The sequence below is a fragment of the Crassostrea angulata genome, chromosome 10 (genome assembly GCF_025612915.1).
Source record: "Crassostrea angulata isolate pt1a10 chromosome 10, ASM2561291v2, whole genome shotgun sequence".
Classification (NCBI taxonomy): Eukaryota; Metazoa; Mollusca; class Bivalvia; order Ostreida; family Ostreidae; genus Magallana; species Magallana angulata.
In genome coordinates, this window is record NC_069120.1 from 34126586 (window position 1) to 34143788 (window position 17203).

At 33.5% G+C, this 17203-nt stretch overlaps 1 protein-coding gene across 1 annotated transcript; it reads right to left on the reverse strand.

Moving 5' to 3' along the window:
• Positions 1 to 1573: 1573 nt before the first annotated feature.
• LOC128167734 (QRFP-like peptide receptor) lies at positions 1574 to 16378 on the reverse strand. The gene is made up of 6 exons (XM_052833618.1): positions 15769 to 16378; positions 6985 to 7106; positions 6017 to 6140; positions 4672 to 4865; positions 3321 to 3435; positions 1574 to 2127 (listed from the first exon to the last, which is right to left on the reverse strand). The coding sequence occupies exons 1-6, from the start codon at positions 16099 to 16101 to the stop codon at positions 1702 to 1704; spliced, it is 1314 nt and encodes a 437-aa protein (XP_052689578.1). The 5' UTR covers positions 16102 to 16378; the 3' UTR covers positions 1574 to 1701.
• Positions 16379 to 17203: the final 825 nt, after the last annotated feature.

Below are 17203 nucleotides of genomic sequence, written 5' to 3' on the forward strand. Positions count from 1 at the left end.
AAGAATGAACTAGTCAGAAAATAGCAACATTTTTTGAGCCTTAAATTTCAATTTTTTTTCATATTGGAAGAACTGAAGCTCTAGGGCAACGTCAACCTTTGGTCAAATCAACGTTTATAATTTGTTTACAGAGGGTCCTTATTGGAGTAATAGCTAACTGCTATAACACAACATCGTCTTCTTTAATTTTAACAGCAACAGCAACTAAGTCATCCCAGAACTATTAACAAACTATTTTTACCAATAAAGAAACACTATAGAAGTTGTCATGGAATGAAACCATATTGCACCGTTTAGTTTGCTCACAGACAGATAGACAGACAGACGGACGGACGGATAGATAGATAGATAGATAGATAGATAGATAGATAGATAGATAGATAGATAGATAGATTTATTATATGCTAATACTACATGTAATTTACGACTTGATACATTAAATCAAAGTTGCTGTTTTCCTTCTTATTGGGTTTGTTTGAATGTTCTTGACATGAATATACACAAAACTCCTATATTTCCCATACCTAATTTTATGTAAAGTGTCTCTCTGTGCTCTATTGATATGGTAGCTGGTAGGATAAAGCCTTGACTTCCCTCCATCTTTATACATTTTTAAAACTATATATAATAACTTGAAACGCCATTAGTAAATTTTGACAATTTATCTCGCTTATTTTCGGCGTTGAAACCGGATTTATGTGGTTAAGGTTTCCAATATCGTTATTGCAAAGGATCAAATACACGCTTATCTACATTTCCTAAGGCATGCATAAAAATTCTCTGTATGATTCCTAAGTTCTGATACGTAATTGTCATCCAAAATATGTAATTTTCGCCATTTTATTGAAAATGCGCGTCCCTAAATTGTCAGTCTTTTGGAAAGATTTAGACACATACAGTATTGTAGGGTATATTAATACCATTTTCATCTTTGGTGTGACCTGTCTTACCGCCTTTAACGAATCACTAATTGGTTGATATGAGAGAGAGAGAGAGAGAGAGAGAGAGAGAGAGTTAATTAAGGAAAGCCCATTTAGGACAATTTTTGTTTTTGGAAAATCAGATTGTTAATGCAAATATTTTTATTTCTTTTGGTCTTTGTTGATAATAAAGGTATTTTTAAAAACTACATTATCACTTATAGTTGGAAAAAACTTGTTAAGGTAAGGTAACTGTATAACAGCAACCAATCGGTGGATCGCAGATTTGACTAATTGTACAGTTTGTGTCTAGAAGGCGGATATTGTTTATACTCACTGCACCTTTCAAATGGAACGTGAAAAGGGAATATTTTGATAGTTCATTTAAGAAGTACCAATCACCAATCATCGTCCGAAGTGATTGTTCTAACAGGTCAAGGTCAAATGATCAAAGGTCATTTAGTATTTCTGATGGTTTTATATACGCAATATAAGTAAAGCAAAAAAAAAATGAAAATAAACTTTTTTCTGAAGCTTAACGCTTTCATAATAGCCATATTATCTTATAAAATTAATCTTCACCAAATATTATCTAATACTGTAAAATCCTAATTTAAACGCGAGGAATTGATTTCCGCGTAAAATCGCGAGAAGCAGTCCTCGCTGATTTTAAAATCTCGCGATTTGATGCAAAACAGCGGAATCGCGGAATTAAGTACTCGCGTAAAATAAGGAATTTACAATACATGTATAATATTTATTCTTGGTTTGCAAGTCAATTCTATTTCAACGAAAAACTGTCCTCGCTGTCGTAAGTTACCACTGGACGTAGACCCTCCCTCTGGAGAAGAATTTGGGACGCAGTCAGTCTGGAACCACGGGCGGACACACTGTAGCGGGTCTCCACAGAGAACCTGACCATCGTTTGGTCCCAAAACTGTGTCCTTCTCTGCCTTCTCCGACCAAGACACAAATATCCCAGCGCCATGATGAACGCTTTCCTGAAATTCTTTGACATGAAGCCGTAAACGATCGGGTTTACACAACTGTTTATGTACGACAACACATAAAATGCCTGACGAATGGGCTTCAGGGCTCCCATGTGTAACTTGTCTATGACGTCGAAGGCGACCAGGAGATTGTTGGTGGTTACGGGTCCCCAGCAGATCATGAAGAGGACGATAATTGTCACTAGCATCTTTATGACCTAGATACAGAAGACAATCAGAAATTCTAACCAGCATCCCTAAAGATATTTGCGACGTTAAAGTTATTTTCATTGCATATATAAATCTAAAGACCTAGTTTCTGATCGGCACGTTAATTTCAAACGTTCTTGCTGATTTTTCTTCAAACCATAAAACAGTACAAATGTACTAAGAGTTTATTCTACAATATAAAGAATCTGACTGTCTTCTAACGTAACGTAATAAATTCCTTATGTAGCCAAGTTTGGAGAAATCGTTCATCAAACAATGTACAAATATTCATAGAATGAAAAGGAGAGAAAAAATATTCAGTAGAAATAGTCAAATGTTAATATAGAATCATGAAATAAATTAAAATAAATTAATTAATTCTTATTGAGTGTTATCGTGTTGTGATAGGCTTCGGTCGATCGCAGTACTTAGTGTCCGTATGAGACATCCTGAAAACTTTACTATTTGCGCACGCATTTTGCCTCGCACTATTTTTTGACTATGTGCATTGGCAGCTTTATGTAAATCTTTCATTACATGTAGATTACTAAAAACCATTTTTCTAAAGTGTTTCCCTAAAGAACATAAAACTTATACAGTTACATAATAATTCAAATCACGTTTTTCTTTACATGCTCAAGATTAACATTTCTCCTGCTATTTCGAAAATCGTTATATCCTATTTATCATGTTTATTGCATGTAATAATTTCCTGTTACATAAACATGAAACTAACCAGTGATATCATATGCCGATCATTCGTTTTGTTTTTTATTTGACCGTGACTGTAAGCAATATTTTTGCATGGTCTTTATTTAAGGAATAAGGATTCATTCTTTGAGTATTATGAGGTGATAATTTCAGTCGGGGCGTGATCAAATCCAATAAAGCCCGAAGGGCTTTATGATAGATTTGATCACGCCCCGACCAAAATTATAATCTCATAATATTCAAAGGATGATTCCTTATTACTTATATTAAAGCCATCGTAATATTAAATATTTGAATATAAATAAGCAAACCCCTCTGGCGCCTCATTTTGGATTCATTTGAGGTAATGGGTTATATAGTACAAAATTGATACGTAGTGTTTTTACAGACAAAGACACATGAAAATGTAAATATTAGTATTTCACCCGCTTTAACACTTACAGAATTTAAACAAAATATTTAAATGAAAATAGAAAATGATATAATAGACCTGTTTCTTTGTGTTGTTTTCGTCCCCATCCCCACACCTCTGGGGGTTGGCTGAGTTACTAGTATCCTTACGCCGTTGTGAAACTCGCCGAACCTGCAGAGCCTCCATTTCGCTTCTGTATAATATATATATTTTATATTTACATGCCATACTGATGCGTTGAATTTGAGGTGGTCTTGTTCAACCAGACTCTTGGTTGTCTCCGCGAATCTCCGAGATTTACGGAGACAGCCGAGCGTCTGGTTGAACGAGACTATATTTGAGGTAATGCAGTTTTTCACGTTTTATCCTCATGAAAGATCACCGGAGAGAGAAAAAAATGAAAACTGAGAAATCGAGTTTTGATAGAATTTTATTTGCCATAATCTATCATCTTTATTTAGTATGTTTGCCCATCATCATTTGGCAATATATTGTGTCTGATAAATCACATCGTATTGAATAAACGAGCGTTGAAAATGAGGGATGATGTTTACTCGTATTATGTACATAGGGGAACAAACTTTGATATTTTCATTTATAAAAATACATGTATAAGCAAATCGTCTTTAGTTTTACTATTGGTATGTTCAGAGGTGTATTTTCATAATTTAATTTTATACGGTGAAATCGTGCTATTACGATAATTTTACACGCTTTAACTTAAATATTATACGTGTATGAATCGAGTCTTGTTTCAAAAAGAAAGAGTTAAGAGCTATATGTCTAGGGTTGTTAATTGACAATCAATATATCAATTAAAAACTTTTTAGTAAAGAAATAAAAAAAAATATACATTGAAAAAACAAAAGAAGTTTTTTAAGATGGCTGTGTGGTCACCAAATTAACCATTTTATTTGCCTTACACTTTGACATTTAATTTTAAACTTAATATTTTGAGCATTTTCCTATGTATTTATAAAGAGGTAATTGTATAGCCTATTTAAAATGGCCAGGAGCATACAGCCATCTTTAGCTCAAGTCGTAGCCATGCCCTTTTAACTACAAAAACTACAATGTAATCAAATCAGCAATATTATGTCAAATTGCTTATATATTAGGGAAAATATTAATTTCATATAATTCACTTATGTTTTTATTTCAAAAGCATTTGTAGCAATTGAAAATTGTGGGTTTTACCATGCATACTGTAAAATGAGATGTGTTGGCTTATTACCCATTTTTACGCATTTGCTCTTGAGCCCAAAAATTAATTGAAAACCAACGATTTCCGTTTTGATTTTATTAAAAAAAATATTCATGTTTTAGTGTACGTCTAAATACGATACTACATGTGTATGCAAAGTATGTCTATAAACTAATAAAGGGGCCATGTTTAGTCATTTTACAAATAATGAGTTTTGAACTTTACCCCGAATTATGTCCCCGTCTATTCATCCTCCATAACTCCCGACATATGCTTGCGTAAGCATAACTCAGCAGTATAAACGGCAGCATAAGTATAACCAGGAACATGTAGACTCCGTACACGCGCTGTATGACCGAGCTGTCCCACTCCAGTATGCACCAGTGGGCCTGGCGGTGTTTACCCACGGTCTTGTGAATCTTAAAACAACGTGAGTAAATTGCATTAAACAATAATACAAAATCCTCGAAGGTATACAATAATACAAAACGGTTTAAGTTACAGTAATACAAAACAGTTTAAGGTAAATGTCCCCTTTGAAAAGAGAGACAACTCTTTAATATTACCATTTTAAAGCTACAACATATTGTTCGCAAATTGACAAGTCGTTATTTTCCCTAACTGAATGCTTGAGTTACATGTATCTGCACTCATTCAAAAACGCAATTTTAATTCAAATCAGCAAAATGTCAAGTTTATAAGTGTATACTAGAAGTACACACTTTTTCGTGGAATTTTACGATTGTTTTTAAAACTAATATTAACTTTATCTTGAAATTCGACAAAATATCAACGATTTATGAGGGTTGGATGGCCAACACAATTATCTTTCAGATTTTTCTTTTAATCTTTAGTGAGATATTACATTTTAAGCCATTTACTGGCATTTAGTGAAAAAGTAATTCAAAGTATTTAAGCTTTATATAGCTCTTTTTCTCAAAGACTAATTTTGTCTGAAAATGACCAGGAAAATGTTCAGGACCATCAAGCCCTTTTAATGGATGTATTAATCTTTCGCCCGCTTGAATCAAGAAACTTTTTGAGACTTCAAAAAGTCTAAAGCCATGTGTTGCGGTAGGCAGTAGCACGATACAGGACCCTAAAAATTTAATGTGAAATTGCAGATCAAAGGTTTATATAAATCTAGATCAGACATACGGTGACAGACACAATCTGGACAGGACACTAAACACTTTAACCAAATAATCGTTTCAGTTAACTAAAATCTTATTTCTTTAGCATTAGATATTATTTATGTAGTATTGTTTATTATTATTGAATTAAATTGTTTAACCAAATTCATTGTATGATTCAAACTTGTACTGTGTTGGTGAAACGATTTTATTAAGTTTCTTTTTAGCTAGAAGTTTGTTGTCTATATGCAAGTAATAGTTGCTATATTCTTTTTTTTTTGTAGTTAAAACTGTAGTTCTTTGTCATCTAAAATGTTTCAAGGAAAAGTGATTCAGTTAAAATAATTGTTTACACAATAAATAAATGTCATATATTACTGGTTTGTTTATTGTACGATTTTATATTCAGAACTGTTCAAATAGGTACACGTTTTTACCTGGCCAGCCAAAGTTGGTGTTGCCATTAGAAAGCTCAGGATCCAAATACAGATCACGCTTCGTCTAGCCAGACTTATAGTGCAAACGTACTTAGATTTCATTGGATGAAGAATAGCATAATACCTGCAAAGAAAGACCTACGTCATCTAGAAATAAAATCAGTTATTTGCGTCAGTTTTAAGAATTCCATTAGTCCAATTTATTGTTTCACAATTTGAAAAAGGATACTATGATTATAGATGATAACTAAAATAATACACCGACATACTTGCAATCTGATTAAAAATAAGCTGTTCTGATCCATTGTTCGAGAGCGGTAGCATGTAAGAACAGTCGAATTCAATCAGACTGATATAAATCTATCATCTAATCACTTAATTTCTAGATATCATATACTGTATAAGGAGAAGGAAGAATTATAGGTCGCGTCTCGACCGGCCATATCGAAATAAAAAGATCGTGTCTCAAGACTCAGTGCAAAGGGGTTACACGGCTAATACTTCTTTGATTAATTAATTAAATCTAATAAATGTGATTGGATCCGTTCAAGTACATTCTACTGAAAATGACAGATATTTCCGTCTTTATCAAGAGCACATTTAGTGCAAAAAGGTAATAAATTTGCCACTGCCTTGAAAACGCGGAATTTTTGCAAATTTTCTCTGTATTTGCAAAAACACACAGTAAATGTGAATACCTATATGAGGTCTGCAGGTACCGTTCATTCTATCTTTTATATTTAAAAATTTCCGGTAAAATTATACCACTGCAAACGAAATATGGGAAGATACATTCAATTATTCTCTAATGGAGAAACATAAGTTCCTTCTTTTTATAAGTGTGGTCATGGCATGAGAGTTTGTTGTGATTTTAAGTCAAGTATTTCCGGCAAGTTCGAGGTTACTTTGGGAAAAGTACTTATATTATTAGTCTTTACCCCCTGGATTAAAAGCAGGACTATGTTTACCTTTCTAAGCTGAGGCCCGTGAGAGTCATCACGGAGCAGATGATAGACAGGTTCTGGAGATAGTTCACGAACTTACACAGGAACTCTCCCAGCCTCCAGGAGTAGGAGAAGAAGGATATACACTGTCAAATTAAAGGTGTACACGTAACACGCTAACTTAACCATGTAACGCACTCAAGTAACTGTGTAACACATTAACTTAACTATGTAACACATTGACTTAACTATGTAACACACTAACGTAACTTTGTTACACGCTAACGTAACCATGCAATAATCAACGTAATCATGGAACACAAAGTAACCATGTAACAAGGTAACGTAATCATATAACACACCAACATAACTATGTAACACACTAACTATCTAACTGTAACAACTATATAAAACAGTAACGTATTAATCATCTAACATACTACTGTGACCATGTGAACACTAATGTAACCATGTAACACACTAACGTTACTACAACGTTACTTTGTAACAGTCTAACGTTGTCAAAACTCTTGACATACCAAATAATAAAATGCATCTTTTAACAAAGTGAATTACTATCTGTTTGTTTTGGGGTTTTTTTTTGGGGGGGTGGGGGGCTGAGGGGTAAGTAGAAAGAATAAAGACTGTGCAACACCGGAAAGACCAATTCATAAACAAACTACTTGTCCTGTAGAAAATATAATAGATGATCCGTGTACCAAACGCACTGTCACTTATATGACGTCGTTCCTGTAACAATTATTAAGGATATGTGCTCCTATGCAAAGTTATATATCTTTTACATCCCGGATCTATTATAATAATGTTGAAGTTGATGGTATTTTATTTTACAATATTAATATTATTAAAAATTATAGAGGGCCACGTAAGTTTTAAAAGTTGTGCCCAATCAAATTGTAATCATATTCCAATGAAATAAGTTCCAACCAAATCAACCGAACCCAACATTACATATTTAAAAAGCAAACAAAACTTTGATTCAGTAGATACATGATAGAACATCCATTAAGTATAAGAACGTTAGGTTCAACACTTTTTGTTTGTCGCTCCAATTCTTTTGTCCCCAAAATCTTCACAATTTCACGTATTACTTTCTAAATCTGATTGGCAAGCATTCTACAACTTTGAAAAAACGCCTGGATAGTCGACACCGTAGTATTTTTTTTTTTTTTACAAACGCAATTTATCATCTCCCACAAGTGTCATTATGATGCATATAACATGAGCTCATTAGTCAAAAATTTGAACGTTTACTCTATAAAACTATGTTTGATAATTGGTCTCAAGTAAAAAATAGAGTGATTTTGAATGATTTACTTGCGTTTACTAAAGCGGCAAATATTAGACCTTACCGCTGGAGACTCCGAGTATTGCATAATACATTTAACATGGAAGTTGTTTACTTGCCAATGCCATTAAGCGCACATATAGTTTTTGCAATTATTCTAACAACCTTTATCGATTCTTGAACTGAACTGATCCAAAAATTGCCACCCTATGTACGGGAATCTCTTAATGAGAAGTTGAGTAGTCGACAAATTACCTGTCAATTTACCTTTAAAGTTAAGAGATGGTTTTGAACATTAGCCACATATAATTTAAAAAAAAACAAAACAAAAATCCAAATAAGCCTATATAAGGTTTAAAATTTTTAAATATTTCTGTACATCTTTTTACAAAGCTCTCTCTCTCTCTCTCTCTCTCTCTCTCTCTCTCTGTAATAACTAAGGGATTTGATGATGAATGAGAACCCTGCTTGCATGTCCGCTAGACCGTGTCGACATTGCTGATGCAGTTTAAGTGTAGGCTAATTTATCCAAATTAGAGTGATCACCTATTCGATTTTTATATATAGCATCAGCAGCAAATATCACTCTAAAGTGTATGAAGTAAATTAAGATAAAGAAGTATTTCAAATATTTGTAATTAGAGCAAAAATAAAGTACTTGTATCATAGAGCTTTAAGTGCCCATGACGGTACCACTAATACTTTTGTAAATAAAGAGAATTTTGATTACTTTTTGCAATAGGAGGTGGATGGACAGCCATTAAAATTAACTCAAAGCGCTCTTACGGAAATTTTGATCTTGCAATTCGTTGATGATTATCACGTATATATATAGTCAGTCCTATTCCGATTAGTCCGAAATATCTGACGTTTTTCTGGCTTTTTTAACGATTTTGATATGTACCTGCCAGGAAAACGTCAGATATTTCCTGGCAAGTAAATATCAAAATCGTTAAAAAAGCCAGAAAAACGTCAGATATTTCGGACTATATTCCGATATCTAACGATTTTGAATTAAAGGTCACTGGAGCTGATATGTATGTTCGACATATTGGTGGTTTTTAGCCCCTGACATCTTTTTCCTGCTTCAGGATACATATGGCATTTAACCATGCGGGCTACCAATTTAATGGCTGGATCTTACGGATGGGATTCTTTGAAAACGTTATACGTCAAAAAAATAGCCTGCGGTTTATTTTCCTGCCATTGTCTCCGCCAATGACGTTTGTTCTTGTATACTCCACAGTCGTCTGTATCACTGCATGACATCACATCATGACATCACTGCGTCACAATCTCAAATCTACTGTTCAAACAAGCGAAGTATTTGCTCTCAATTCTCTCCAAACATTTATACAGTTCTGCGACTTCTTCACAGTAGCACCAGCTTCTGTTGAAAGATGTCATTCGCGCTCGACAGATGCCAACACCAAGAAGCGAAGCGTTGTATGAACGAGGAGATTGGCTTATTTTCATTGATGTCGTCTACCTACATTTGTACACACACACACACACACACACAGATATATATATATATATATATATATATATATATATATATATATATATATATATATATATATATATATATATATATATATATATATATATATATATATATATATATATATATCGCGATTTGCAACTTGACTACCCTAACGGTGCAATTCATATAGATCTAGACATCTTAAGATCTATTTTAAACCATCCTGAAAGACTTTATAGTCGGTTAAAATACATGTATCTTAATATATTAACGTTTTTCAGTTTCTTTGCCTGTGATAACACAACGTATTGATTTTGTACTATACAGTCCCATAAATTCAGATGACGTATAATTAGGACGCAAGCGGGGTTTGCTTATTCACATTAAAAAATTAAATGGTACATTGCAGAAAATTATAAGTAATAAGGAATCATACTCTAAATATTATGAGGTGATAATTTCGGTCGTGGTGTGGTAAAATTAAATTTATAATACCTTCGGGGTTTATTGGAATTGATCACGCCCGACCAAAATTATCACCGCATAATACTAAAAGAATGAAACCTTATTCCTTACTTGGATTGGAACAAGGTCTCGCACTCAAACTTCATTGCTTCTACTGCATCTTGCATAGGGGTGTATAATACAAGTAAAATATGGTGAGGTAATATTTTGCAAGGCACCATAAACTCTTTAAAAAAGAAGTGTTCAACTTGTATCTACATGTCAAAATAATAACTGAAAGGATAAATAGTTTACTAGACGAAAGAAGTTCTATGACGATATTACCGCCTACGTAAAAAAAAACACCCCACATCATGACGTGATAATATGCCACTAGGATTGGTCAGGGAGACTGAATATAACCGCATCGTGTTGTGTTTGTAAATACAATCGTCATCATTGATGACCCCCCCCCCAAAAAAAAAAAGCAAAACAAAACGGTGACATCAGTTCTCGTTCTTTGGGAACGGAGTGGCGTCAAGTGTTTGTTTGGATTTTTTTTAAATTTGGGTCGTTTTGATGATGGTAAGGATGAGGTCTCTCTCGTTTCCGATATCGTTTTCCTGATAATAAAACCTAAACAAGCTATGAATAACACGCTGTGCAGGTGTCAAGACCTTCTGCTTTGATCAAAGAGAGGCTCAGTGGTCTTCTGTCCAAACCATAATTGTCCTTGTACTGAAGGCAGTTTCATATGAGGTTTTTGTCTAATACAATGATTGCTTTCCCTCCTTTGCTCGTTCGCTGCTTATAGATGTCATTCTTGTCTTTGGTCTTAAATCGTGTTCTATAAACGGCGTTTATGGGATACCAATGGCACCTCAACGCTGCGACATTGACCTAGTCTACTGATGATCATGCTTTAGAGGATGGGCTCCACGACCCAATTGACAAACCTTTAAAAAAAAACGTATTCCGACTTAAAGTGAGATTCCATGTTTTTACTGTTATTCAATTACCCCGTACATTGTCCATTTTTTCAAGCTTTGATGTGCCCAGTTTTGAAGGGTACCAAACAGGTTAAATGATGTTGCTCGTGTTCCAGAAATCTGTTACTCGTTATTATTTTTAATAATTCATTTGTAAACATTTCCATTCATACATAAACTGACATGAAACCCAATTTTGAAAAACAGCAGAAAACCATTTTCCCTTTGATGACGGGAATCCAAATTATGATATTTGATAATTGTTGTTTTTCGTATTGGAAATAACTTTTTTATGTATTGCCAAATTACAATGTGTTTTCTGTCAATTAGTTTTCTTTTATTTATGCGATTTTGTTGTTGTTGTGTTATGTTGACTATTTTTTTGACTTTGTAGTTTGTATCAGATGTTGAATCTTTCCCGGAAACATTCGGAGATTGGTTTTATACCATCCATTTTTGAGAAATTATTATCAATCCAACGCAAGAATTCTTTTTCAACCCGGTTCCCACAAAATTTAGCAAAGTTTAAAAAAGGGGCATTAGTTATTTAGGTACTTCACTACACCGAGACTTATACTTTTTAAGACACTAAGTCACAAGATGGCGATTTAAATGTTTCGTTTAACTGTTTGTATCAATCGATTCAGATGTTATATCGTAATAGCTCAGTGGTTAAATTATCAGACTTGTGAATCGCAGGTTATGAGTTCGAATCCGCCTGGGGCTTTTGTCCATGTTTACTGAATAAAATTTTTGAAAATATCTCATTTTTTATCTAAAATTGCACATTTTTTCGCCTATTTGACACATATACTTCTTATCCATCATGCTTTCTATCATAATCAAGTAATTTTCTGCTGATTTGAGAAACTATTTCAAGGTGTAGTGAGGCACCATAAGAAATTAAAAACGTGACGGCAGCCAACTGTTGTATCCCAATCTCCCACTGACTCTCACCTACCTTCAATGATAGTTACAACAAGACAACTTTATAAATATTCATCAATTATTTATATTTTAACCGTTTACACTTTAACGCCACAAAATACGAACAAAGTTTATGCATTTAAATCTTTTATCGTTTACACAATGAGATTAGTTCTCTTCGAACGTAACTTTAGAACCATTTTAACAAGACCTTGGACTTTCGGTAGGATGTAACTATCTATTTCTTGCATCTAAACAAGTGTAAAATGACGCTGGTTTCAAGTGAAATATACACAGATTGTATGTGCTTATAGCACAAAAGGCAGACAAATCTTGTTGATTTCAAAGAGCCTTGGCTGAGTGGCCAGCAAAGAAATAGACAGTCCTTCGTCACAATGCTATTTGACAAAACTACACAAAGTCCAAGCTCTTGTTAAAATGGTTCTATTAAGTGTCACTTTCTCAAATACGTTTTTTAAAAAGTATACAATGTCATACATGTGCATGTATTGATAAGAAGCTGGATATTTCAAAACATGATAACTTGATTTAAATCATCTTCATATAAGAGGAAACTGAGCCTATTGATAATTGCTTTGGAACCAATACAGCCTTTTTAAGTTTATTATTAATTTCTTCAAATTGCTCAAAACCAATTATTTACATCAGTGTTTGTATGGGTCTTGTCGATTCAGCGAATCTCCATTCATGTGTTTTATTATCATCCCCATACAACGACTAGTTGTACAATTCTAAGCAATCTTTGAATTGATTTGTTGGCACGCGCGGAAAGACTTTTTTCATTTGCTGAATTTTATTACGTGTCAGAAAACGAATGATTTCGAAGATACCAGATATATCATATGAATATGTCTACTTAATGATTTCATTGAATCACGAAGTCGAACGTGTCGAGAAAATCAAATTTGTAGCGTAGGTATTTTATATAGCCCATGATAATGTTCAATATTTAGAACCATTTTAACAAGAGCTTGGACTTTGGGTAGCTTTGTCAAACAGCATTGTGACGTAGGTCTGTCTATTTCATTGTTGGGAACTCAGCCATGGCTCTTTGAAATCAACAAGATTTGTCTGGCTGTTGAGCGAAGACTACGCAATCTGTGTACGTTTCACTCAAAAGCAGTGTCATTTTATTCTTGTTTTTGGCGCAAGAAAAAAACAGTTACATCATACCAAAAGTCCAAGTTCTTGTTAAAATGGTTCTAATTACACTGATAGTAAATGTACATGTACAGTGTAAATAAGAAAAATAAAACGATATATAAAATTTTTGAACTCGTACGTTTGTACAAGTATTGCCCTGTTGCCGATGAAGTGCCTACAACATAAAATAGAAATGGCGATCCTACCTCTTTATATTTTATAATGTGTTAATATACCCTGAAAATTCTGTCTTTAATCAAATGTCCTGTTATTTATCGTTTAATGTCTTCCTACAACTTTTAGATAAAATTCATGAACTCATTTCTCTCAAGTACCATTGAATGATTGTTCACATCAACACCAAATGCATTATCCAAGAAGTGCAATTTACATCAATATTTTGCAATTTTTAACCTTGTTTGTGGATGCCTTTCTAAGATTTACCTTGGGCCTATCCAAATTCAAAAGAAAACAAATGTTACACTATTAAAGTCACATAGGATCGTTTTTGAAAGGGGGGTTGAGGTTACCCGAAATCTTGACAGGCAAAATAACCCCATAATCCACCAATTGTAAAAATTATAATTATAATTTGGGGGGGGGGGTTAGTGTAGTAGCTAAAATTCATTTTGTTAATTTCGCTACAATGTCTTATTTACCCCCCCCCCCCCCCCAAAAAAAAAGGAGCCCCCTTCAACATTCAATTTTTTATATGTAAATTTAAAGCAATATATATGAGCTGTATTTTTTTAGACTTTTATTTTGCCGTAAAAACCTGCTAGTATGATAAGTCAGCATATAACTTCAACTTCTGTGATTATTAAGGTTTGAAAAAATCATTGATTTTTGTCAAAGAAAATATTTCTTCTAAGGAATATATAGCAAATCACTTTTGTACATGACGACAATAATTCAATTTTGCTCCAAATAAGGCTTCTTGGAGGTCTTTTCCACAAAAATATGGCTAACAGAAATTTAAAAACTATCATATTTTTGTCATTTTAGTAATAAGAACATTTTATTAAAAAAATTCAATATGAAAAATGCAGCTCATATTACTTTAAGAAAAATGGTAGTCTTCATTGCTACATTCCTCTTCAATTAAATAAAGGAATGATTGATTCGTGTTCGAAATCATCATTTTAATACCAAAATATCAGCTGTAATAACACTTTACTGAGAAATGCCATTAAATCCAATTAACTTACTAGTAATGATGGGAAAATTTTCTTAAAGCTATTATATAATAGCCAAGCATGCTTTCTTGGATCCTGTTTTATTTTACACGCCTAATAGAAACTTCCGTTTATTACTTGCGATGCAGTCAGAGATATATGTAGTGTATTATTAACCAATGAAATGCTTCTTTGGTGATTCACGCGGGATGTGAATTAAGGCATAACACTGCAAAAAATACATACAGTAACGGCGTTTTTTCTGCAATAATTACTTTAAAGATGCACATGTGCCATGCCATTATTCCAATATTGCTTTATAATTATATGTATCAACCTATGTCATAAGATGTACATGTATGTCTTGTGCAAATAAAGAATGAATTATTGTCATTATTGCTACTTTCATAATCCACGTGATTCATCAAAGAAAGCATTTTCTTGTTTATATATGTATTTACATCCACCAAGTATGATTCCCTCTACTTCTTACGAAAATTTATTGCAATTCATAGTTCTGTCTAACAGGACTGAAATCTACACGCCCCATTTATCGATTACTCAAAACTTTCAGCAATCTAAAAATAATATCACGAACTGCACGAAATAATCATGATGATGTCACTCAAATTCCCATAGGAGACAATTTTGGCTTTTATCTTACATACTGATGTACGTTAACTGTAATTTAGTTGAGTTCACCTACTTTTTACGATCAATTTATTTATTTGTTAATAGAGAAATGTAAATATAAACAATAAAAATGTTTTCTTTGATGATTCATGCGGGTTATCGCAGAAACCATTTACATACTACCTGCTACATGTAACTCTTGTGATTTGAGAGTGCTCACATCAAGCAAGTGGGCATATAAATCTTTAGGCTCAATTCAGATTGACCGCCGCCAGAAAATATGTGGCGACCGACCGGCAGATTATTATTTGGTGGCTGCCACAATGTTAAAGGGAATATACATGTAAGTGAACAATGACGAAGTTAATTAGAACATTAAAATACGTCAAGGAATGTCGGTGCAGAATAAGTTCATAATGCTTTTTCAATATTCATCGAAACAATTGGACATTTTTGAAGATTCTGTACATCTTTTAAAATATGGTAAAAGATGCATCATTTAAAATATGATAGATTACCCTTAATCGAATTCTGATCCCATTTCAACCCTTTACAAAGAACGTTAGTACTACATGTATTTATCGTTATTTTTAACAAGCGATTACAATGTACTTATGTATTACAAATTCATTAATAAAATCATTTTCTCTGCAGACATTTCCTTTGCGTAATTTGTTTTACCTTTACTGGAACACAGACCACTACTAAAAGTAAATCTGCAGATGCCAGGCTAAGCAAAAAAACGTTGGTGACACTGTGTAGCTTCCGGAACCGGATGACGGATGCAATGACCAGAATATTTCCGGTAATCCCCAACACCAATGTTAATCCGTAAGCAATGGACACCGGTACCAGTTCTTCTAATGGAAGTACATGAGAGTCCCCAAAATCGTAATCGTACTCCGAGTATAAATCGGAATCAGAATCGTTTCCGTTAGAAATGGTGACATAGTTAGACATGGAAGTTGATTCTGACGCCATGGTGATATTTCCGTGTGCCTTCACGGGTTTCATTAGAAATCAGAGTGGACGCAAAATATATTTGACACTTGACTTATAGTCCCTCCGGAGATCTCTTCAAAATACCTCAGCAAAACCAGTAACTCATATTGATTAGGGCCCGACTCTCTTTTTAAGCTTAGACAGGAGTTTGGAGATATTTTTTTCATACAAATCGAGAGGCTCGTTGGGTTTTTTTCTCTCTCCAATTTAGGATCAGCCGGATAAATGGAAACCGATAACTTTCAATAACATCATCAACGATAATTGGAAGGATCGTGTGTTGTTAAACATGCAGGCAATTGGAAATAGAATTATTAAATATCTGATGGTGAATCAAAAGAATTGATCAGCGTTCAATTCCTTATCCTTGGATCGTATTAATCTTTTTTCCCTCGTGCAATGTAAAATATATAGAGAAGTCTGCGCCTTCTTTTTTTCCCCAGTGTGGTTTATGTTTGATTTGATCAAAAATAATTATGATAAAGGTACCGGGTATTTCAAATTATGAAACAAAACCAGGTGTCCTTTGATCACTTTATCCTGCTTTGCATTCAAAGCAGATAAACGGGGAAAATAACAAAAATACGGTTTTGCTACGACAGTTCTTTTTCCAGTTTTGAAAACTCTTATGCATTTAAAATACTGGTAGTGCAAATATCCTGTATGCATGAGCTCTGAGATACATTTGTACTTACTTACTGTCATTTCTATCAAATTTGAAATAAGTGTTATCAGTGTCTTCAAGAGCATATAGAAATTGTCATTTTCCAAAAGGATTCCAATTTTTAAAGGTAAATATCTCACCTGCAAGATAAGTTACGGTTAAAACAGAAGTGGTGATATACTAATGGTCTATATTATAATATCTAGAGTATGAAATCACAATGTACTTTTGTCCACATCAATATCGACAGGTGTCTCATACCACCTAGGATTGATAAAAAAATTTTAGCATTATTCAAAATGTCTTCTTTCATTGTAATAAGATCTTTCATCAACCACGGCTTGCCTCCTTCATTTACTATTTTCAATCAGGATTAGATACACCAGCGCTCCCATCTTGAATGAAGTGGTGGACATTTTTTTTTCACATGTGGTGGTTACGCTCAGTCAT

What these genes read in the sequence shown, in the direction of transcription:
- LOC128167734 (XM_052833618.1), bottom strand. Translation starts at nt 16,101, where the DNA reads ATGAAACCCGTGAAGGCACACGGAAATATCACCATGGCGTCAGAATCA. An exon ending in TGGTCTGTGTTCCAGTAAAG is followed by an intron (nt 7,107 to 15,768) that starts GTAAAACAAATT and finishes TTAATTTGACAG; the next exon opens with TGTATATCCTTCTTCTCCTA. An exon ending in CACCAACTTTGGCTGGCCAG is followed by an intron (nt 4,866 to 6,016) that starts GTAAAAACGTGT and finishes CGTTGTTTTAAG; the next exon opens with ATTCACAAGACCGTGGGTAA.